The following is a 23103-nucleotide window of genomic DNA, read 5'->3' on the forward strand; positions in this document are numbered from 1 at the left end:
AACGACTGTTAAGAGATATCTGTAATTCAGTTTTGACTAGGCGAAACTGAATTACAGATATCTGCAATGACTTCACGGAAAACGACATTCAACTCGTCACACATCTTAAATGACAATTGCAGATATCTGTAATTCAGTTTCGCCTAGGCAGAATGAAAGTTAAAGATGTCTCAAACGTCATTTGAGTGTTGGGCATTACGTTTTAGATATCCAGAAATACGTAATTTCCCCTTGCCGCCATAATCAAAGTAGAAGTGGGTTCATTTCCGAATGGAATAAGAAAGGAGCAGTCATGGCGTTGGCTGTGATCGAAAAGATCACGAGAAAATATGGAGCGATGTAATCAGTGAATTGTGTGAATGATGATTGAACGAGGAGCTGCTCCGCTCCCGCTTAAAGTAAACGGTCCTATAATTTGTCATTACAGATATCTGAAACGTCATTACAGATATCTGAAACGTCATTTCGCCTAGTCAAAACTCGAATTCAAGATATCTATAATTCAGTTTCGCCTAGGCAGAATGAAAGTTAAAGATATCTACAATTGTAGATATCTATGGCAAGCCGAATTGTCATTTATTAACTAAGTTTGACTATCCGGAATTTACATTGCAGATATCTGCAATTCAGTTTCGCCTAGTCAAAACTAACATTTCGGATATCCGCAACTACATTCCTCCTATCCGCAATTGTCATTTCAGATATCCACAAAGACATTCCTCCTAGGCGAAATTACGTCATTTTCGCCATTCATGTCTATGGGGTTTCTCATTGCGGATATCTACAATTCAGTTGCGGATATCCACTTTGTGAATTACGGATATCTGCAACTGAATTGTAGATATCTGTAATTCCAGTTTGAGATATCTACAATTTTGATTCTGACTAGTCATAATTCCAGTTCAAGATATCTTTAATTCACCTCAATTCAAGATATCTACATGTCCCTTTTTAGATATCTTAAATTAAGTTTTGACTAGGCGAAATGAAGTTGTAGATATCTCTAACTGGAGTTACGACTAGTCAAAATGACGTTGTAGATATCTCTAACTGGAGTTACGACTAGGCGAAATGACGTTGTAGATATCTAATATCAAGTTATAGATATCTTGAAAGGAATTTTGATTAGAGATATCTACAATTGTAGATATCTTTAACTTTCATTCTGCCTAGGCGAAACTGAATTAAAGATATCTTGAATTCGAGTTTTGACTAGGCGAAATGACGTTTCAGATATCTGTAATGACGTTTCACATATCTTGAGTTCGTTGTTGTTCTCCGCCTCCGGTGATATCAAATATTCAATTCTTCCGAGATTTCTTTGACAGCTTTCAATAGAACGACGTTCTCTCTCTCCACACATCCCCTGTGTGTGGGCTTGTTCAATTTCATGGCATTTTCTCGTGATCTTTTCGATCACAGCCAACGCCATGACTGCTCCTTTCTTATTCCATTCGGAAATGAACCCACTTCTTCTTTGATTATGGCGGCAAGGGGAAATTACGTATTTCTGGATATCTAAAACGTAATGCCCAACACTCAAATGACGTTTGAGACATCTTTAACTTTCATTCTGCCTAGGCGAAACTGAATTACAGATATCTGCAATTGTCATTTAAGATGTGTGACGAGTTGAATGTCGTTTTCCGTGAAGTCATTGCAGATATCTGTAATTCAGTTTCGCCTAGTCAAAACTGAATTACAGATATCTCTAACTATCGTTTCGACTAGTCAAAACTACGTCACAGATATCTCTAACTGTCGTTTCGACTAGTCACAACTACGTAACAGATATCTCGATTGAAGTTGTTGATATCTACAATGTAAATTCCGGATAGTCAAACGTAGTTAATAAATGTCAATTCGGCTTGCCATAGATAACTCTAATCAAAATTCCTTTCAAGATATCTATAACTTGATAATAATATATATCTACAACGTCATTTTGACTAGTCGTAACTCCAGTTAGAGAGATCTACAACGTCATTTTGACTAGTCGTAACTCCAGTTAGAGATATCTACAACTTCATTTCGCCTAGTCAAAACTTAATTTAAGATATCTGAAAAGGGACATGTAGATATCTTGAATTGAGGTGAATTAAAGATATCTTGAACTGGAATTATGACTAGTCAGAATCAAATTGTAGATATCTCAAACTGGAATTACAGATATCTACAATTCAGTTGCAGATATCCGTAATTCACAAAGTGGATATCCGCAACTGAATTGTAGATATCCGCAATGAGAAACCCCATAGACATGAATGGCGAAAATGACGTAATTTCGCCTAGGAGGAATGTCTTTGTGGATATCTGAAATGACAATTGCGGATAGGAGGAATGTAGTTGCGGATATCCGAAATGTTAGTTTTGACTAGGCGAAACTGAATTGCAGATATCTGCAATGTAAATTCCGGATAGTCAAACTTAGTTAATAAATGACAATTCGGCATGCAATAATACCCCCCCCCTCCCTACCGCACCTTTGCGATCCGATCCGTTCCGCACCCTGCAGTGGAAACGCGGCATTAATCACCCCTCCTCCAATAATGTGCCCAAGGTACCTGACCTCAGACTGAGCCAGGACACATTTCTTTGGATGGAGCGTCATTCTAGCCTCGTTGATGCGGCGTAGCACCTCCCCCAGATGCTGGAGGTGCTGCCCCCAGGAGGTGCTGCACCCCAGGTGAGGACTGGGATGACAATGACGGATTATTGCTTGGGCAAAGTGGGCACATGTCCAGGGCCCTGGCCAATGGGGGGGCCCTTGATATATATATACTATTTTTTATTTTATTTTTTAGTTAAAAAATTCAAAATTCATTCATTGAATGTTTTTGATTTGCAAAGTCAATACACCACATTTAAAAATAAATAACGTGACGGAACGTTAATGTCGTAGTGCTTGGTCAACGTTCAATTTCACAATGGGTCGGCATAGCGTAAAAGAAAGAAAAAGACACTAAAGCTACGGCCCTGGTACAACAAATACCGTCCATCTCAACATTTTGACTCGTTAATTCGTTAGAGGAAGTCAGTAGGTGCTTTTAAAGTCATGATATTAACCTGACAGATTCCATGTTCTGCCGTTAAAATGAGCTGCTGGCACTATGCATGCCCACAGCCGCGGGGTTAGATAATCTCTCTCTCTCTCTCTACCCACTGTTTTATATCGAACAATGGAAGTGTACTCGTTTCAATTGGATCCAAGACCGTCCGTCTCTATGAGGAGACTTCTCTAAGAATGCTGCAATATATCGTACCGTGCAGCTTCTCTCTCTCTTTCTCTCCCCCCCCTCCCTCCAACTTGTGGCATCCTGGCTTCTGATATTCAGTGTTTTAATTATTTTTCATTCATTATGCATGGGGAGGGGGGTAACCCTCTCTCCCCCACACTCATATCTCTTTCTCTCTCTCTCTCGGCTGTGCGCTGCATTATAATATGTGTGATTGTGGATTGAATGAGTTATATGCGACCAAATTCGGTGTGCTAGTGGGTGTATTTGCGTGTTGGTAGGGGTCCATGGCTGGTTTGTGTCCAGGGCCCGTGGTTATGTTAATCCATCCTTGCCCTTGCAGTGGTCAAGCGTTGTGACAAACTGCGCCTTTCCCAGACGCTCTAGGAGGTCCTCCAACCTCGGCATTGGATAGTTGTCGAAGCTGGACTGGGCGTTCAGCTGCCTAAAGTCAATGCGGAAGCGGAGGCTCCCATATGTCCTTCTTAGGAACGAGAACCACAGGGCTGCACCAGCCACTGTGGTGCTGCTTCATTGCCTCCAACTCCTCCTTGAGTGCAGGCAAGAAGCGCTCAGGAATCCGGTACATCCGCTGTCTCACCGGCTTGGATTCTTTGAGCTGGATGTTGTGCTCCACCACTGCTGTGCGCCCCGGCTGCTCGGAGAACATTCCCTCCGGGATGATGGCCCGCAGCTTCTGCACCTGCTGAGCAGTCAGGTGAGGGAGGTCGGACTCAGTGCTGGGGACCTGCAAAGGAAAGAACTGCTCCGGAGCATCCTCATCCTCCCCCACAAATTGCACCATCAGCTGGTGGCTGAGCGGCAACTCCCGCTCGTGCCACTCCTTGAGGAGGTTGATGTGAAAGACCTGCCAGGGCTTACGCCTCCCTGGCATCTCCAGGTCATAGGTCACCGGCCCCATCTTACGAGCAATCCGTGAGGGCCCCTGCCAGCGGGCCAGAAGCTTGTTCTCGGTCGTCGCCGTGGCAACAGCAAGAGAACCTGCTGTCCTGGCTTGAAGCTCCTCTGTCTCGCCGACTGGTCGTACCATCGGGCTTGGGTCTACTGTGCCTGATGCATGTTGTCCTCCACCAGGCTAGCCATCTCCTCCATCTTGTCTCGCATCTTCAGGACGTAGGCAAGGCTGCTGTTAGTCTCATAGGGCCTAGAGTTCCCCCAGGCTTCCCGCAGCAAATCCAGAGGGCCCATGACCTGACGCCCATACAATAGTTCAAAGGGCGAGAACCCTGTGGATGACTGCAGCACCTCCCTGTAGGCAAAAAGGAGGTACGGTAGCCACTGGTCCCAGTCTTCGCCGTTGGCTGCAACAAACTTTTTCAGCATGCTTTTCAAAGTTCTGTTGTACCTCACTACCAGCCCGTCAGTCTGAGGGTGGTAGGGAGTGGTCCTCATTCCCCTTATCCCCAGTAAACTGTAGACTTGTTTCAGTGTTTTGGACAGGAATGCAGCTCCCTAGTCGGTGAGGATTTCGTTTGGTATTTCTACCCTAGATATCAGCTGCAATAAAGCTTGTGCGATAGCGCTAGCTGTGATATTGCGCAGGGGAAAAAGCTTTAGGGTATCGAGAAGCATAATCACAAATTACTAAAATAAATCTGTGCCCTGACCGTGTTCTTTCTAAGGGCCCCACTATATCCATCGCTATTCTGTGGAATGGGACACCAATGATTGGGAGTGGATGAAGAGGGGAACATCTGACTTTGTGGCTACTGGTAAGCTGACAGGTGGGACATGACTTACAGTACCTTTGTACTCACTGTATAACCCTGGCCAGTGGAAACGTGCAGCTATCCTCTCCAGAGTCTTAACATTTCCAAGATGCCCTGCCCAAGGGATATCATGGCCTAAGGTTAACGCCTTCTCTCTAAAACTCTTTGGGACAACCAACTGCTCACTGCGGCCCCCTTCGGGTTGGTGGAACAATAGGCCCTCCTGGATAAAGTAGTACTCCCCCGTTAAAGCCGCAGCTACCCCAGTCTTCTCACCATCTACCTCTGTGTCTTTGCGGAAGGTTTCTTTTAACGATTCATCCGCTTTCTGCAGTTCACTGATATTACTGAAAAAGTGAAAATCCCCCACAAAGCATCTCGTGGCACATCAGGAACTGGCAACTGATCTCCCATTCTCTGCACTGTGCCCTGCAGCTTCTCTCTCCTTCTTTGTCTGCGGCTGGAGACGGCACTGTTCAGTCTGGTGGGGCTGCTGGTCCTGGTCCTGGATACGGAGGTGCTGCTGGTGGTGGTTCCACTGGATGTCGCACGCCATCATCTCCTGGCCGACGTCTGTCACCGCAACGCCTTCGCTCTACCTCCAACTCATCTCGGACGTTGTTCAGCTGCACCTGTACGCTACGCCATCTTTGCTCTTGCTTGTAGGCCTGACGCTCTTGGCTCTGGAGAGTCTTCTGAAGGAGGCTGTAGAGGGATACCATGTTCATCGGCATCATCAGCCACTGGAACACCTCCCTGGGCTCCATCCGCTTCCTCATCTTCTTCTTCCTCTGGCCGCTGCATACCCCGTTTAGATGTCGGATCGACATCCCCTGGCGTATCTGAGCCCGTCTTCCTGGACTTCTCTTTGTGCTCTTGGAGGGCGCCACCAACTTTGAGAAACAGGTATTGAACCCCGAACTCACATGTGGGACGGAACACACCCAAGGAGTGAACTTTTTGAAAGCAGGAGGAGGCTCAGAGAGTTTAAGGAAAATGCTGTCGGTTTATTTAAACTTCCAAAAACGTTGAAAAGGCAAACAAAAGAATACAGCCTCTCCTCAAGCTGTTGCATCTCAAATGCCCGCCCCAACTCACAAACATGTCTCCCCATTAAATACAAATAGGCCTACCAATCAGAGGCCGATTGGGAGAGCCCACTGGGATAGGTGAGAAGTCAATGCAACCATGATCAACCAAACGCCACAGAACAATAGCCCAAACTTTTCCTTTGAATTATGTATCATGTAAATAAATGAAGTGGATTAAACTGTAGTGTGTAGTTGTTGTTTGTAGTGTGGTGCTATGCATGTATGCACAGGTAAACAGGGCTAAATGGTAGGATCTGGAGAAATGCGACCCCCGCTTTTCACATATACAATAAATAAAATACAAAAATCACATTTCAGAATACCTCATTTGGGTAAGTTATGTTCTTAATGAGGCAACTGTGGTTTGTTAATGAAAGAAAAAATATTACCATAAAATACACAAAAAAGAGCACTGAATTATGTATTTCCCATTCTATTCATTGTTTCGTGATACTCCTTACTCTATTTAAACAAATCCATCATGACACTGTTGGGAAGAGGAGCTGGAAATACAGATGTGTATCAATACAGTATGGATTTGTTTCAGTAGAATAAGGCCTACTGGGACTATTGAAAAGTTGGGGCTGAAATTAGAACAGCCTCAAGATTTAAAGTAATTGAAGGGCCCGAGATTTTCATCACTTTCGAACACCATAATGTAGCCTGATAAAGTGGTTTAAAACAATCTAAACTTTACTCCTTGAATGGGGTACCCTTACATTACAACACAACACATCCATAAATCAGCTCCTCTCTCCCGCAACACACCGTCCTGAAACCCTCCCCTGCCTCCCAGTCAAACAGTACATCGACTTCAAACCGCTCCTTACAAGTGAGCTCTCCATGGCATCTTCCTCCCTGATCTCTCCTTCCACCCACCCGAGCCCTCCCATCTGCCGATGCCAACCACCCGGGCCCCCTCCCCCCTGTCCTGCTCCAGGTCTTCCCTCAGAACCCGTCCCTTCAATCATGCGCCTTTTAATGTAGACATGTTTTTGTCTTTCTGCCCCAAATTTCAATCCCTCTTATTCAAAAAATAATTCATACTGCTTTTTATGATGTCTTTATTATCTATTATTCTTGCTGTAAAGTGTCCTTAATATTTTGGTACAATATAAAAAAAAAGCGCTATACAAAATACGTTTTATTATATATTATTCCTCATCCTCATCCTCATCCTCCTCATCCTCATCGTCATCCGCTTATCCGGGGTCGGGTCGCGGGGGGAGCAGCTCAAGCAGGGGGCCCCAGACTTCCCTTTCCCGGGCCACATTGACCAGCTCTGACGGGGGGATCCCGAGGCGTTCCCAGGCCAGTGTTGAGATATAATCTCTCCACCTAGTCCTGGGTCTTCCCCGAGGTCTCCTCCCCACTGGACGTGCCTGAAACACCTCCCAAGGAAGGCGCCCAGTGGGCATCCTTACCAGATGCCCGAACCACCTCAGCTGACTCCTTTCTAAGTAAAGGAGCAGCGGCTCTAATCCGAGTTCCTCACGGATGGCTGAGCTTCTCACCCTATCCCTAAGGGAGACGCCAGCCACCCTTCTGAGAAAACTCATCTCGGCCGCTTGTACCCGCGATCTCGTCCTTTCGGTCATCACCCAGCCCTCATGACCATAGGTGATTATTAATTATATTATTAAATTAAATCAAAGTAAATGGCAAATACAAAAATATATGAATGAACAAAAGATTCCAATCAAACTCGACTATTCCATCGATTGATTAAATGACCACGATAGGTACATTTTCAAGCATGCATTCATTTAACTATAAACCTTTTAAACCGTTGGAACCTAATGTCAACTATAATCCAAGTATATAAGTAGAAAAGAGCGAGAGAGAAGAAAAAAAAGAGGGCGCGCGGGGCTTCCACGCAAGTTATGTATGGTCATAGGACTACTCCATGACCTTATAGCTGAGTAGAGTAGGCCACAGGTAGAGAGATACAGTAGGAGGTATAGCACAAATAGAGGCACTATGTTTTCTGAAATAAGATACAAAGAAACCCGTCATGCGAGTTCGGCACATATCCTCTTTCTTCCTGTTTTTCACAGTCCTGAAGATGACTTTGTATTTGTATAATTGTGTAGGAGAGCATAAATCTCAGGAATGTACGGCGGAGAGGCCTAGAAGATTACCCTGTCCCAAATGGTGTATAGGTGTATGTCCCAAGGGAGGACCGGATGTGGGTTGTGGTAGCTGCCTGAACCAAAGTGTGTAAACCAAAGCTGTGCAGCCTGCTACAGCTACATTATATTACCCCATGGTATTACATTTTTTAATAAATATAAATGATTCTGGGTTTGTATCTCGCCCCATGGCTGCTGTGTGACCATATAGGGTGTCCTTGAGCAAGATGCCCAACTGCTCCTGAATGGTCATCATAATATTTACAGCACAGCTATGTACATTATAGCAAAGCTAGTTGAGTAGCTATGTTTAGGAAGGCTGGTGAACAAAGACATTGTGTGGGCATGTGTCCGTTCAGGACTACAATATGATTGGTAGGGGCAATTTACTTCTCACTCAATGTACAGAATAACAGGAGAACTTTCATATGTCACACATTGCTCGATGCACAAGGAACAAAACTCTTAGTACATCAAGTCCAACAAATGTAATGCCTTTTCGAACAAAACCACAGTTTTGTTTCCAGGATATGAGTGTTGCAATATGAGCAATATTGAGTTCATATGCAGTAGTTGCGTGGGAGTGCTAATCTTTAATGATTAGTCTGTGGTTCACCTATTAAGTACAGCTTACCACAGCCTTGCTGCAAGGCATGTGTATCACAAGAACTTCTTGGTCATCCGCTGCGACTGCAAAGATCCATTATGAATACACGCACACAAACACTCACACACGCACGCACGCACGCACACACACACACTCAACCCCAGGTATTCACCGCCCAGTGTCGACCCCGGCGACCTCAGTATCAATCAGTTGAAGAGAAGGTGCAATTTATGTTTGATTCTGAAAATTAGTGCTTTGCTTCCCAAATAGGATTTTTAACGAGACACATTGGCCATAGAGTATCTATACCAAACTCGACAGCTGGTTATTGGTTCCCTTTGATTTGAGGAACGAGTTCCTGGTTTCTTGCAGTCTTGAGCAGCAATTGAAACTACACATTCGCTGCTGTTCTTTCAGTGGAAATCAAGTATAGCCTGAGTGATTATGAATCCATTTCTTGCCAAAAGTTCCTACATCAGCCGCTTCAGGAGTTTTGCGCACAATATAGCTCTGTAAACAGCGGTCTGTTACAGCGAGTGAATGAAGATGCCGCTGATGACCGTGGGCCAGTCTTGTGTGTGGACTGACGTTGAGATGACTTAAGGCCTCACTGCGTGCTGCAGTTTAGTGGTGTCCCTGGTGTTACTCTGGCTGTCAATCAGCACCAGAGGGTTCTGAATGTGGTTCTCGATGATACTGGAGATACTGGAGAAATGCTAGAAGGGAGGGAGGAGCCATGTTAGATCCAAGATGATAATCGATTAAAGAAAATGCATTTGGCCGGCGATTCCAGATGACTTTCTTTCACAATGTTGTGGCAGTTACGTGGCAGCTATGATATGTGCATCAGACCATTTTCTGGGCAGTGAACTCAAAACCATTTTAGTTTTGTTTCAAACATAGTCATATGTCTATATTTTATATACAGTATATGTATACACCCCCTGTTTCACCTTCACTTAAATACAAAACAATCCAATATGAACGACTTCCAAGCATGGAGGAACATATCATCTCATGCGCTATACCTCTTCTCCTTTCTTCTCCCGTCCGAGTGCGTATTGCTGCGTGGCTTGGATGAACCGCACGGGGATGTTGTACACCTTGCCATTGTAGAGCACCGCCAACGTGTAGGGCTGCTCCACGTCCTGCCCAGAACTGTTCCTCACTAAAAAGGAGCCATCCTGACGTAGAAAGGGAAAACAGACACCTTGAATAACCACTTACTGGCTGGTTCATGGCCTCTTACGAGGGAATGTTGAGGTCAAAAAACTGCATTACTGACTTCAGATCAGTATCACTGATCTTTTATAATATGGTTTTCTGACCCTGTTGGATTGAATCAGGACCTCTTCAGCAGCCTTGCGGTCGCACGTGTTGGCGTACCAGGGTTGTCCGTAAATGTCTGACTCCTGTGAATAGAAATATATACATTAACATTATTTAAAACAATCACTTCCCTATACCCTCAATGTATCGTGAAACCATCAGGTTGAGAAATGGAGTTGAGAAATGGATAACCTTGTCCATGTCCTGCAATCCATTTTCAATTGAGCTCAGTTCGGCTTGTCCTAAGATGGCAGAGAAACAAGTCAAGAGTATGCTCTCCAATCCGACAGTCAAAGGTGGGTGTTTGGCTCTCAGTTTCATAACCAGGAGATTTGGAGGAGTTTATTGTCCCTACCCGAGGAGGTTTTACTTACTGTGGGGGTTCAACATCTGTTGATGAGGAAAAGGAATCCTGCAGTGTGGGGAAGGGGACAGTTTGTGAAGGTTCAGCCTCAAAACGATCCAACTATGTCGACCAAGACACTAGCTGTATACAACCTCTATTTGATTAGTGAGTTTATAGAGATTTGCAGTAATATAACTTGAATCCGCTCACATTGTTCTTCTGAAATCAGCAGTGAACGGCTTATGAGGCTGTGGCGGGTCACTGTTAATCATGGGCAGTGTTTGGCCTGAGGGGAGATAGAAATACTTTGGTTGAGACTTCTACGGTAGCCCTTGAGGGATTAAGGCCCAATCCCATTTCTACCCCTTACCCCTTCCCCGTACCCCTCCCCCTTGTTTTGAATGGAGAAGGGGAAGGGGTAAGGGGTAGAAATGGGATTGGGCCCAAGTATAGTCATACATTTCAATGGTAAATTCAAATGGTTGGACTTACTTTGTGGTTCTTTGTGTTTAATTTGCTTCTATATGTAAAGGGAATACATACATAATGTCATACACATACATACATAATGTAACCGACACACACATAATCTCACACACCCAACATGTCCATATAGTGATTTCATGTCATGAAAACGTAACTCACCGTTCTTGTAACTGGTTTTGGTGGCTTTCTAAAATAAGGAGAGATTAAATGTGATTAACAATGAGTCAAGCCTTTACCTAATATCTTAACAAAGGAAAAATATGTTTTTTCTTTCACAGATATCAAAACCGTACTCTCTGAGCAATGGTTTTGGCGGTAGAGGCGGGTCCCTCTTGGCCTTTGGACCTGGACCTAGATCAAATGCAGAGGTGTCAAGTAACTAAGTACAAATACTTCGTTACCTTACTTAAGTAGAAATTTTGGGTATCTATACTTTACTGGAGTAATTATTTTTCAGCCTACTTTTTACTTCTACTTCTTACATTTTCACGCACTTATCTGTACTTTCTACTCCTTACTTTTTAAAAACGGCCTCGTTACTCCTATTTAATTTCGGCTTGTTTTTATTCCGCCGGCGTTAAAAAAAAAACCCATCCAGATAATTTGCGCCATCGGATAGAGTGAATTTGATTGGTTGGATGAGAATAGAAACATATACCATTCTGACACCCTATTGGTTTATACGCGATACATGGCACCTGCGCATGACCATAGCCCGTCTACATTCAGTACACATATATGGTTCTTTAATGTATTTGCATTGTACTAATTGCGTTCATTTTCAATGGGTATAAATGTGTCTGAAACAGGTGCATCCCAATTTTTTCAACATTAATATTATAGTCATTAGATGGCCTTTAGAAAAATGTTTTTTGGGGGGGAAGTGGGGCAGTGTGCTATAGAGGTGTGCTGTGTGTGTGTCACTAATTCACAGATGGGATAAATGCAGGGACCAAATTCCTTGTATGTGTGAGCATACTTGGCAAAAAAAGCTGATTGTAATTCTATAGGCCCCTGTGGCATGACCTACGCTTTTGACCTTAATGGCATTATTTTTTCCTTGCATTACTTTTACTTTAATACTTTAAGTAGTTCTGAAACCAGTACTTTTATACTTTTACTCAAGTAAAAAGCTTGAGTTGATACTTCAACTTCTACAGAAGTATTTTTAAACGCTAGTATCTATACTTCTACTTGAGTAATGAATGTGAATACTTTTGACACCTCTGATCAAATGCAATCAAACGATCAACAAATCAAAAAGGTCATAAACTGAAATTTGATTACAGGAATTTCATTCACTTATTCGCTTTTGTTAATATTGAAGCTTTTCCTTTTTTTTACATTGAACATTGATGGGTATCAATATTGAAGGTTGATTTAGTTTAACGCTTACTAGGATCAGGGTCACAAACTTCATACGTGTCCTGAGATGATTCAGGGGTCTGGATAAAGAGAAGGGGAAACAACAATCATCAATATCATCATCTTGTATTCCAACGAGAATTAATTACATATATACAGACATAAAGGTTAGCAAGATTTGTCAGTTAATCTTGCTTACCTGAGGTCTGATGAGTCTGGTGAAAGAAAAATAGACAATGTTGTTCCGGTGATACAAAATCACACAATAGGCTGTGTTTATTATTGGAAGGTGAATGTAAATTGACTCTGGTATTGCTACCAGCCTACCTGGGTCTGACTATTGGTGGCATTATATGTGTTGGTGTCTTTAGGCTGAATCTGTCATGTAGACACAAGAAAAATGTTTCAGGTGATGGATTTCCAAACACAAAATGTCAAGATATGAATGAAATAGCAACAATATAAATCATAAATGCATGTGAAACGAACCTGCTTCCCGTTGGAATATTCTCCTTTAAGATGGGAAAGCATAGAACCAGATGTCAGTTCCAATGTTATTTTTGTGTTCTTACGTATGAGTATTAATATCATCATTTTAAACTGGACCTACCTCTGGGACTTCATATACATCTAAAACAGAATCAAGGACAAAGTTAGAAACTCAATTTCCCAAGTCATCCTTAGTTTTCTTCAAAGCTCATGAATCATTGCATGTTCATGTTCATGATTGCCGAAAGTTTAACTCTTTATTTTTTAATAAATGCTCTCCCACATTGTAGTGTATGTAGTAGTTGCATTTCTGGAAGTTTCTCTACAGTCAACATTATTATTGATAGCTTGGTTGTGACTGGTAATGTGACTTACCAGGATCACATGGGAGTTTCCACAGGGTTTCCGTAGGGCTGCTATTTACACCTGTGACATGTATTAGAGGTTTTAAGATTCTTATTGTTATTCTCCTCATGATGCAGGACCGTTTTCATCAAAGGGACACACACAAATAATTCTTACTAAGTGGGGGGTTCTCTCTTGGCTCTATGTAGTCGTCTTGCTCACCAAGCTCTGGATCGATGTAATCGTCCTACAACAAAACAGCACATGAATGAGTCATAAACCCCTCGACCCCCGATGGTGTAAACATGATGGCCCCTTGCCTGCTTCAGTGTATCTTAAAAAACAAACAACAAAGAAAGAAGAAGGAGGCAAAAGCATCTGTACAGATCTGACGGTTGACAAAGAGAATCCATAACATAGAAACGTATGCACAAATGTATTGCCTATATGGTGAAACACCACTACCACCACAACTCTAAATCAAGCGTCACCTCATCACTGGGCTGCCGTGGCTTTGGGGGCAGCGGTTTGTTGGCCTTGGCTGGGGGCCGGGGTATCCTGGGTAGAGGATCGCCTCGCTCCTCGCTCCGGCACCTGTCTAGAAAAGGGAAGCAGAAGCGAGCTATGAGGCGTTTGGCTAATTCACCAGTGTGGAGCCCCGCATCATGCTCTAGTTTTCTGCAGCGTATGGTCAGCAATCTATGGTGTAGCGATAACAAAAAATGAAGGTCCATATTTGACAAGAAAAGCGTAATGAAGTAGCGAGGGCGATATAGGGAGCTGGTCCAGCTGCTAGCGCGTCGCTCATCCCCAACCGCGCTGCTAGCCAGAAGGCACTAAGGAGCTGGGGGGAGGCACCGCTTATGTTCACGTTATATTTACTTTACTTCTGTGTTTTGAAGCTATTGAGAAGGTATGTCAAGCAAAGAACACAATATAATGACGTTTCAAGAAATAAAAGCAGCCGGATTGTTGTGCTCATTGACGTGAGGCGTTTTGGGCTGGTTAGCCGACCTGCTGCCCAGGTGGAGCTACTCACCGACGTACTCATCCCTGGAGAAGGGCGAGGAAGAAGAGTGGGTGAAGAGTCTGTGAGCAGGGGGAGGCTCATAAGCACCGCCCTCTTCCTCATATTCATCACTCTCCTTTGTCAATAGGAAGATAGATATATTGATTAGGTGACACTTTTCAATATTCTGTTTTCACTACTACTACTAGGCCTACTTATAAGGATTATTATAATGACAATTATAATATTTAATAACAAGAATAAGAATCATACTTCTTATTAACATTAAGAAGAAGAATCATACTCCTTATTAACAATTAATAAGAGAAGCCCTTGTAGTATTTGCGAAATGATTTAGAAATGTTAAGCATTACGTACATCAGACCATCTCTCAATGTCGTCCACATGTTCCCCTGGAAGCCCAAAAAAGTGAATAATGTTAGACATTTTCATTTTTCTGATGTGCTATAGCTTAATGCCCCTATCTTCTGGTGGAATCTCCTTCTCTGCTTGTGCCTGGTCTTGTGAGTGGTATTGGCACTTTTGAAATGATATTGCCATATTGACTGGAATAACTTATCATGTCTAGACAAGACAGTCTATCTACTTATTATGCATGATCGAGTTTGCTCTAGTTCCATAGAACGTGTGTGGGAGACCAAGCATCATAGCCCCGGAGGCATCATCTCCGGTCGGAGTCTGATGGTCACATAATTCTATGCAAATAGTGGGATGTGAAACAGGCAGCCAAGCCAAACCAGCCGAGCATGGCATTGTATAGTATTGTAAAAAAAAATATTATTGGTAGCACTTTATGACTTTTGCTTACTATTGCTTACTAATTGCTTACTAATGAGGATTAATGTAGGAACAATCCGTTATAAATGTTAAATTCTATATTCACTACTACTTATTAATGCTGCAGTTATTTCAAAGTGCTACCAGATTATTTTACATGTCAATATATTTTCTTTCCTATGCTAAGAGCAGTAAACTATTTGAACTCTTTGTAAATATTTGCTAGAATCAACTGAGGGGGCCATATATTCATTAGTGGGTCAGTCATGTGGAAGATATTTCTGGGATGATATTTTCTATTCCACTGATAATTGATACTAAACGTGCTAAAATACTGTAATAACTCAAATTAAATGTAAATTATGTGTGATATATGGGCTGTTGGTACCTTGGTAATCTCTTTCTGGGACTTTTGGGCCTGGTTTGACTTTGAGTCTAAAGGGGAAAATATAATTTGGTTAACATCCTTTTCTTTTACACATATCATTTGATGCATATTTCACTTGGGTGTCTTAGCATGTGAACTATATAGAGAGTTTCAATGTCTTCCTTTTTTTTTTGAAAGGAAAGCGAGAAAGCAGCCAGCTGTTACGGATCTTCAATGACTCTTTCTGTGTCTATTTTCAACTTAAATGAAAGAGGAATTGGCCTCTTCAGATACACATGGGTGCACCCATGTGTAATATTAGTTTTTGGAGGGGGTGGTTGGAAAAGAAAATCAGAGAACATTGTGTTTAATCACTATTTAAGTGGGCTACCAATACTCGAGAGGCACCATGGTTTCCCTCATTTACAGTGGCGACATACACAATAAACACAATTACAAGGATAACATATAAAAATTACGCTAATATCTATTAAGTATATGCAATACAATAAGAGCAAGAATTAAATAGGATGAAATACTAAATGAGAATGAAATCAGCTTAAACAATTACAGTGGGATATGTGTACAATTCAGAAATCATAGAATTTAATAAACCAAAAGTAGGAAGAGCAGTCATTTTTAAGTTGCTCTGCAGAGCATTCCATGATTTAGGAGCAGTGAATGAAAAGGCAGTCATTCCTAAGCTGGAGTGAGCTCAGGGAACCTTTAAGAGGACCAGCTCGCTGTACCAGATACAATAGGTCTCTGAGTCCCATTCGAGCATGTTCAACATGTAGGGTGACTTTTTCCCAATGAAAGCTTTAAATATATATAAAAACCAGCGTTTCTCACGTCTCATTAAAAGAGAAGGCAAATCAACCTTTTCCTACAAGGTGCAGTGATGGGTTCTAAAGCAGTCACCTGTAATGAATCTAAGAGCTGAATGATATACCGAATCCAAAGGATTTAGGGTAGAAGCAGACACAAGCTTATAACCTACATCCCCTTAGTCCAGCACTGATAAAAACACTGCTTCAATAATCGTTTTTCCATAGGGAAGATGGTTCTATTCCTTTATAAAATCACATTTGCTGACGTAATTTGCTAACAAGTTTATCAATATGAGATTTAAAAGTGAGTTTTTCATCAAGCTAGATGCCTAGATATTTGTATTCAGAGACTTTTTCAAGAATAGTCTCACTGATAGTGGAAATGCAGAGTATTGTGACTATTGTGACCCATATCTCTTGCCTGAGAACAACATTAATTTTGTTTTGGTCTGATTAAGAACCAGCTTTGCTTATGGGAAAGAAACCAGATTGGACATTACCTAGTTTCACACATTTAAATCGGTCAGATAGGTAATAACGGAACCAGTTACGAATTTTCAGTAAGACCAATGCTACTCAATTTATCTAACGATAAAGAATGGTCGACCGTATCAAAAGCTTTACCAATATCATAAACAGGGCACTGCAGCACAGTGTTTTCTATTATCTAAGGCAGAGACAATAATGTTAGTGACCAGAGTGATGGCAGAGATAGTAGGCTACTATGGTTTGCTCTAAAACCAGATTGGTGTACAGACAAAATAGAGTGATTTGAAAGGAAATATTTGAGTTTGCGGTTAACATGAATTAACAGAAAAATCTCACCTTCTCAATTTGTTAAGGATGCTGCCTTCATTCTTATTGATGTCCTGGACGATTTTCTGGAGTTGCCTAAAGAAAACCAACATATAATTGATCTTCATTGTTATCCACTCCTAGCTATAAACCGGACAATCACATAGCCGCACCGGCGCTCGCACTAAAAGTTAGCTGGGCATGGGAAGAAGTAGTCTACGATGAGATCATTTCCCACTCCACGTTGGCAGCAGCTATTCCTCGATCATGATCAGTTTGTCTTTATGCTACACTTTAATTCCAAGCTTGTTAGAAACTTCTTCTAACCATGGTAAACTGTGTTCTTTTTGTTGAATCAAATGTGGTTTAACATGAGGACAAAGCAACAGATATCAAACCTTACTTTTGTATTGTATTTTGAATATTACAAATTCCACTGAATTTCAAACGATCTATGGTGTTATTGTTGTCGTCAAACGTTTTCTATAAAAGAACCAAAATAAGGTTCAAATTCTTACCGAAGTTTTGCAGTAGCAGGAGCAGCGAATCTACTGAATTGTTCCATACTAAGTAATTACTTCAGCCGTTACGTACTGATATGAAACATGTCTCCAAGCGTACGAGTAAGCTGCATGAAGACAGTCATTACGTTGGCATAGGGAGGGATTCATTCAAACCATGGCTGTAAGAATCATCACTTCTGCTTTCCACCCCTGCAATTCTCACGCACGCACGCACGCACGTACACACACACACACACACACACACACACACACACACACACACACACACACACACACGCACCCCCACACCCCCACAACCCCACCCCACCCACACACACACACACACACACACACACACACACACACACACACACAAATCGCACACGACGACGGTCACGACGCATACCTCTTACAAACATCCTTTTTTCTACACTCCCCCTACAAGTTTTAAAATAAGAGAATGATTATTTGGTCAAGCAAAACCTCTTTCTGACCAATCATGTTCGGTTTAATTTATTTTGTGTATATGTGTGTGTTTGCGCTGAGTGGCAAGTATGAAGATGTAGTAAATGTAACCTGAAATTGCTTAAATATCCTGGACCATGACCACAGACAGACAGATAGAGAGAGACGCAAGAGGATTCCTTCACGCTGAAGCTACCAGGAAGGACTCAAACAAACAAAGTTAGAACTTCTCTGTAATTTAAGAAATGAATACAAAGAAATGCATTGCTCACCTGTTCTCCAGAAATAGCAAATGATTCATTGTGAAAGGGAGGCTTTCATATTTGTTCATGGAGAGACCCATTCTTTTTAAACTTAAAACTTTCCCAAACCTTGCTGCCTATAATGTTCGATATTGTACAGTGCACATATAGAGCTGTATTGCTGTCAAGTTAAATACAGTCATACTCGATATAGGCTATGCATCACTGGTGACTTATATGGGAAGTTTTATAGATGTGTACATTGATGTTAGGCCTATGTAACCATAGAGATGATGTTTGAGTCGAATATCTCTCTGCAACTTCCTGATTACAAGAGTTTACGGTCAGAACTGACAGGATAAAAGGGAACTTGCGATAATATACATGGAAGGTCAACAGGGTTGCTGCTGATGACCTACTTAATATTAGTTACATATCAGCCATGATGACTGGTTAGGAATGTAATGCAACAGTTTAACACTTTACGAAGAATGCAGTCCCGTTTGTAGACACACATGTGGCATTTGCATCCACATTTCTGGTCTGTGTTCAATAAAGTACTAACATATATATTAACTTAAAATAAAAGGCCTACTGGATTAGCTTTTGAACATAACAAGAGAGGGGATGAATAGGTCCTTACGGTTGTTGGACGAGGCTGAACTTGCTGATGTCACTGTTGGACAGAGTCTGTAAAAAAAAGTGAGAAATGGAGAATTCAACAGCGACATATTATAAATACAAACTAGAACAGGATGAAATAATGAAAACTTTTAACAATATCTGTTAATAACCAGAAGATGGCAGTATATCCCGGAGAGTATGGATGTATGTGTGTGTGTGTGTGTGTGTGTGTGTGTGTGTGTGTGTGTGTGTGTGTGTGTGTGTGTGTGTGTGTGTGTGTGTGTGTGTGTGTGTGTGTGTGTGTGTGTGTGTGTGTGTGTGTGTGTGTGTGTGTGTGTGTGTGTGTGCGTGCGTGCGTGCGTGCGTGCGTGCGTGCGTGCGTGCGTGCGTGCGTGCGTGCGTGCGTGCGTGCGTGCGTGCGTGCGTGCGTGCGTGCGTGTGTGTGTGTGTGGATTAGATATATAATTTAATTATAGACCCCACAACTTGGGATCTATATTTAATAAAAACGTGTTCATATTTGTTCATAGATATCTTTTTTAATCAACATTTATTTAGTTTAAAGTATGTTACGGAAAAAATATATGCAACAATACAATAATCACAATTCATAGTACCTCGTTTTGATTAAAGTGGTATACGTTCTCAAATGAGGAAACTGTGGTTTGTAAAGTAAAGAAAAATGATTACCATAAAATATGCAAAAAATACCTCTAAATTATGTATTTCCCTTTCCATTCATAATTCATTGCTACAGGTCACCTCTTACTCTGTTCCCCTCCCTATTTAATTTACTTTTTTCAAAGCTGTGATAAAAAAACTGATCCATATTTGCAAACTTATGCTAATCAATATACAATAGTAGATCATGAACACATGTTCATTAGATCATTAGACCCACCTTTCCTCTGTGTGTGAGTAGGGACCTGGTATGCAATGTTTGGTTGATGGTACAGTATCAGCAACACGTCAGCAAAACGGCAACTTCATAGGCCAGCAATGTTTGCGAATAAATCATTCGAAAAAAAAAATCAATGAGTCACATGACTTGACATGAAATCCCCCCCCCCCCCCTCCCCCTCACAGACAGAGCATGCTTGATCCTGTTCTGGGTTACAGCGGAAGGGCGAGAAAAAACATCTGTTTCAAATCAGACGTTGCATTTTGACACTGAATATATTATCAGGTAGCTTGCCCCATTGTCTGCCTCCCTGCCTGAATAATTTATGGCTAGTGTCTCTGCCAGCTCAAATGAGACGCCGCACCCACATCTTCAGGTGTAAAGGGAGAAATCCGCTAAAAATAAACGTCCCTCCTGCTCCATCATACCACATCAGACGTTTCAATATAATAACACCAACACCAGAATGATGAATGAGGAATGAATGGCACGAAATTAATCAAGAAATGCAAGGTATTCTTATCATTGTGATATTTGATCTATGATCCCTTATTATTATAAAAAATTATAACGAAACAAAAAATATCGGCATGTCACAGAGCAGATCTGTTCCCGCTCACTGGTTAACGGGATGAATCATCCCCTTAGTGAGCAGACGGTTCATTCAGAGTCTCTGAGATAGGAGTAGTGAAGGAGCAGTGGACTGGACTCCAGCCGTCCATATAGAGGGCACCCAGTGTCTGAGTCACGTAACTTAGCAACCCTGTTCAGGGCCTGAGTTGTTTTGTAGGCTGCAGCTTGTGGTAAAGGAATGGGGACAGATGGAAAAGGAAATTGTAAGTGTCTCGGTCATAATGGTCAAGAGTTTTTTTATTGACCCTTGACAATGTTTTGATTTGTGAAGCCCACACTGGAATATATTGTTATTTCATATTTTTATGGTTACCAAGTGTAGCCTTTTTTTATATGCTCTTGTGTGGGCAGCTTGAATGCTGTATAGTGCTTTTTGATTGAAACTTAATTTCATGTAAGTGAGTTTATTTTGCATTCAGTTGATGAGTACAGACCAAATCCAGCACTATAGCTCAATGCATGCAGCAGTTCTTGACTTCCACACCCACAGTGAGGTCAGAGGTTAAAGCCAGGTCCCTCACTTCCCATAACCACCTTTTCAGATTCCGACTCCAACCTGCTTACTCCCTTTTAGAGTACAATGAATGCACATAAATCCTGCCCAGTCTAATAAATAAAACATAAAAACTTGATGAATAACCCGAAGAAGGGCCTCAAAGTCCTCTTACTTCTTGCTAAGAGTCATACTGCAGGGAGAGCTAAAGCCACGACGGACCAAGTTGGAGTTGGAGAGAGAGTTCACGTGCTAATACTCTGAATCATAAAGCACCAAAGGCAGTTTTATCCACTGTTGTGGTCCATGCTCTGACCTGAACACACCAGAAACCCACAGAGGTAAAATCTCACGTAAGTTTACCCCATCACCCCATCGCCGTGTTGCGTCAGTGCAAGTCAGTCGGCAATGCAATCGATCGATCCAAGGACATATGCACCCATGTATTTATTTTTCTTTCCTGATCGTCTTTAACGATGCACACTTCAAAGTCAATCCGACGCAATTTAAATCTCTTGAATTGATTTTGGTCTAAAAAACCTTGACCGAAAGCCGGGGCCGAGCCGAATCGACAGATAGCCAGGGAGCAGGAAGAAGCAGGCTATAGGGGCGCGGGAGACAAGATGAGGTGGGCATTGAATTGTAAATGATTTTGCAGCTTGTCTGAATTGCATGGCTCTTATTAAGTAAAGCTCATGGCTGTGATGTCGCTACTAAAACGAGAGCACGCCTAGGGTCAATGAATTATGAATAGTAAAAGCGGAGCGCTGTTTTCCTCACACAACACCACTAGTCCTGTTTTTAAAGTTCATCACACACCACACCCCCAGCTTGAATTAATCCTGTCAGAGGCTGATACAAATGAAACAGCTGAGGCAACCAGAAACAACAACAGCGACGGCAAAACATGAACTTGAACGAATGAGACGATGGGCGTTCTAATAGCATCTGAACAGGGGTTTGGGGTTTGGGATGGTGGCTGGCTGGTGGCTGGCAGACAAGTGGGCCATTCATCTATCTTGTTTCTCTCTGTCTTCTATGCTAGCCCGATATCAAATCAAACATGGTTCCCTTTAATTTATGAAACCTCTTCACAGTGCTCCAATCAGAGCGTGGAGGAAGAGGTCAGAGCACAGGGGTTCGCAAAGCAGAAGAAACAAACTTCCTCATTAGCAGAAGCCCATATTTAAATATCAATTGCACAAGCCTGGGAACTAACGGAAGGTCTGACAAAATCCTCCCTGAACATTTTCTGTCATCTCTCACCTCCTTGGCCAATTCAGTTTTTCTGAATATATTCTTTATATTACAAATAACATTTTCTTCTTTGTAGAACATAACTACCACAGGAACAGTAGGTGGATAGTCATATAAGAACTTACCAGGAGTCTATGCCCATTAATTTTAAATATGTTGACGGTCTCAGCACATTCTGGCATTTGTTTCTGAATGGAGCATAAAAACAACAAACAAACCAAAGATTATAAGCATTCAAATCACTTTAGATAAAGAGATGTGCCATGTCATGTGTGTGTAAACAATAAGAATAATTCATGTATGTGTATGTTGATGAAGTACATTAACCACATACGCATTCCCTTCTGGAAATGTCGATCTGTATCAATTTCGTGACACATACGCAAAACAAAAATAACATTAACATTTCGATCCCCGGCCCTCTTTCAACCTACCTGGCACATGAAGCGGGCCACCTGATCGGGGCTCCAGCCCTCACACTCCTCTTTAGATGGTAAGTTCATGTCCGTCCCTCCCTGCTCTTCATATAATAGCAAGAGGGTAATTGAAACTGATGTTTGAAACTGTGGTTGCAGCGCCTTATGCATCGAAGAATAGCCCTGAAAAGGGAAATGGAGACTTCCTTAAATGTAAAAAAAAAAAAGAAAAAGTTATCAATTTGCCAGGAGTAGTTTAACTTCTTTCACACATCGTTATACAGATCAGAAACATTGCAGTATTTTATTAATGCATGGTATTCAATTTGTCATATTACACATAAACCAGCTGAACATCTGTGGTTATCCCTTACTTACTGTTTTCATAAAGAAATAAATCCTTTTTTTTTTTTTTCTCAGGGGGAATGGTGACAGCTTTTTTGGTGAAGTGAATAATTGTTACAGAAAGATCAAGCAATGGTTGTGAATGCTGTAACAGAGTGCACTACAGTGGTTGATTTCACAGCCACATGTAAAGACTCAATCCCAGTTATTTGGGATCTTGTACCTATCAACTGGCCCATCTGTTGTCCCTAATTGGTGGTATTCTAGGT

General features: G+C 41.9%; 1 protein-coding gene across 3 annotated transcripts; it reads right to left on the bottom strand.

The window, feature by feature from the left end:
• Positions 1–7110: 7110 nt before the first annotated feature.
• On the bottom strand, positions 7111–22635 carry blnk (B cell linker). 3 transcript variants are annotated; one of them, XM_056609736.1, is made up of 24 exons: positions 22508–22635; positions 22199–22261; positions 18809–18855; positions 16986–17051; positions 15352–15398; positions 14544–14578; positions 14196–14301; positions 13648–13754; positions 13334–13403; positions 13187–13237; positions 12933–12952; positions 12812–12834; positions 12650–12700; positions 12522–12537; positions 12354–12402; positions 11251–11308; positions 11117–11144; positions 10964–10988; positions 10682–10757; positions 10500–10537; positions 10318–10367; positions 10125–10208; positions 9825–9980; positions 7111–9512 (listed from the first exon to the last, which is right to left on the bottom strand). In XM_056609736.1, exons 1-24 carry the CDS (start codon positions 22574–22576, stop codon positions 9396–9398), a joined length of 1452 nt encoding a protein of 483 aa, XP_056465711.1. In that variant the 5' UTR covers positions 22577–22635; the 3' UTR covers positions 7111–9395. The 3 variants fall into 3 exon arrangements, with proteins under 3 accessions (XP_056465711.1, XP_056465710.1, XP_056465712.1); XM_056609735.1 differs by having other exon boundaries at positions 10964–10991; XM_056609737.1 differs by lacking the exons at positions 18809–18855; positions 22199–22261; positions 22508–22635 and adding an exon at positions 17474–17680 and having other exon boundaries at positions 10964–10991.
• Positions 22636–23103: the final 468 nt, after the last annotated feature.

This window comes from Gadus chalcogrammus, chromosome 15, assembly GCF_026213295.1.
Source record: "Gadus chalcogrammus isolate NIFS_2021 chromosome 15, NIFS_Gcha_1.0, whole genome shotgun sequence".
Lineage (NCBI taxonomy): Eukaryota > Metazoa > Chordata > Actinopteri > Gadiformes > Gadidae > Gadus > Gadus chalcogrammus.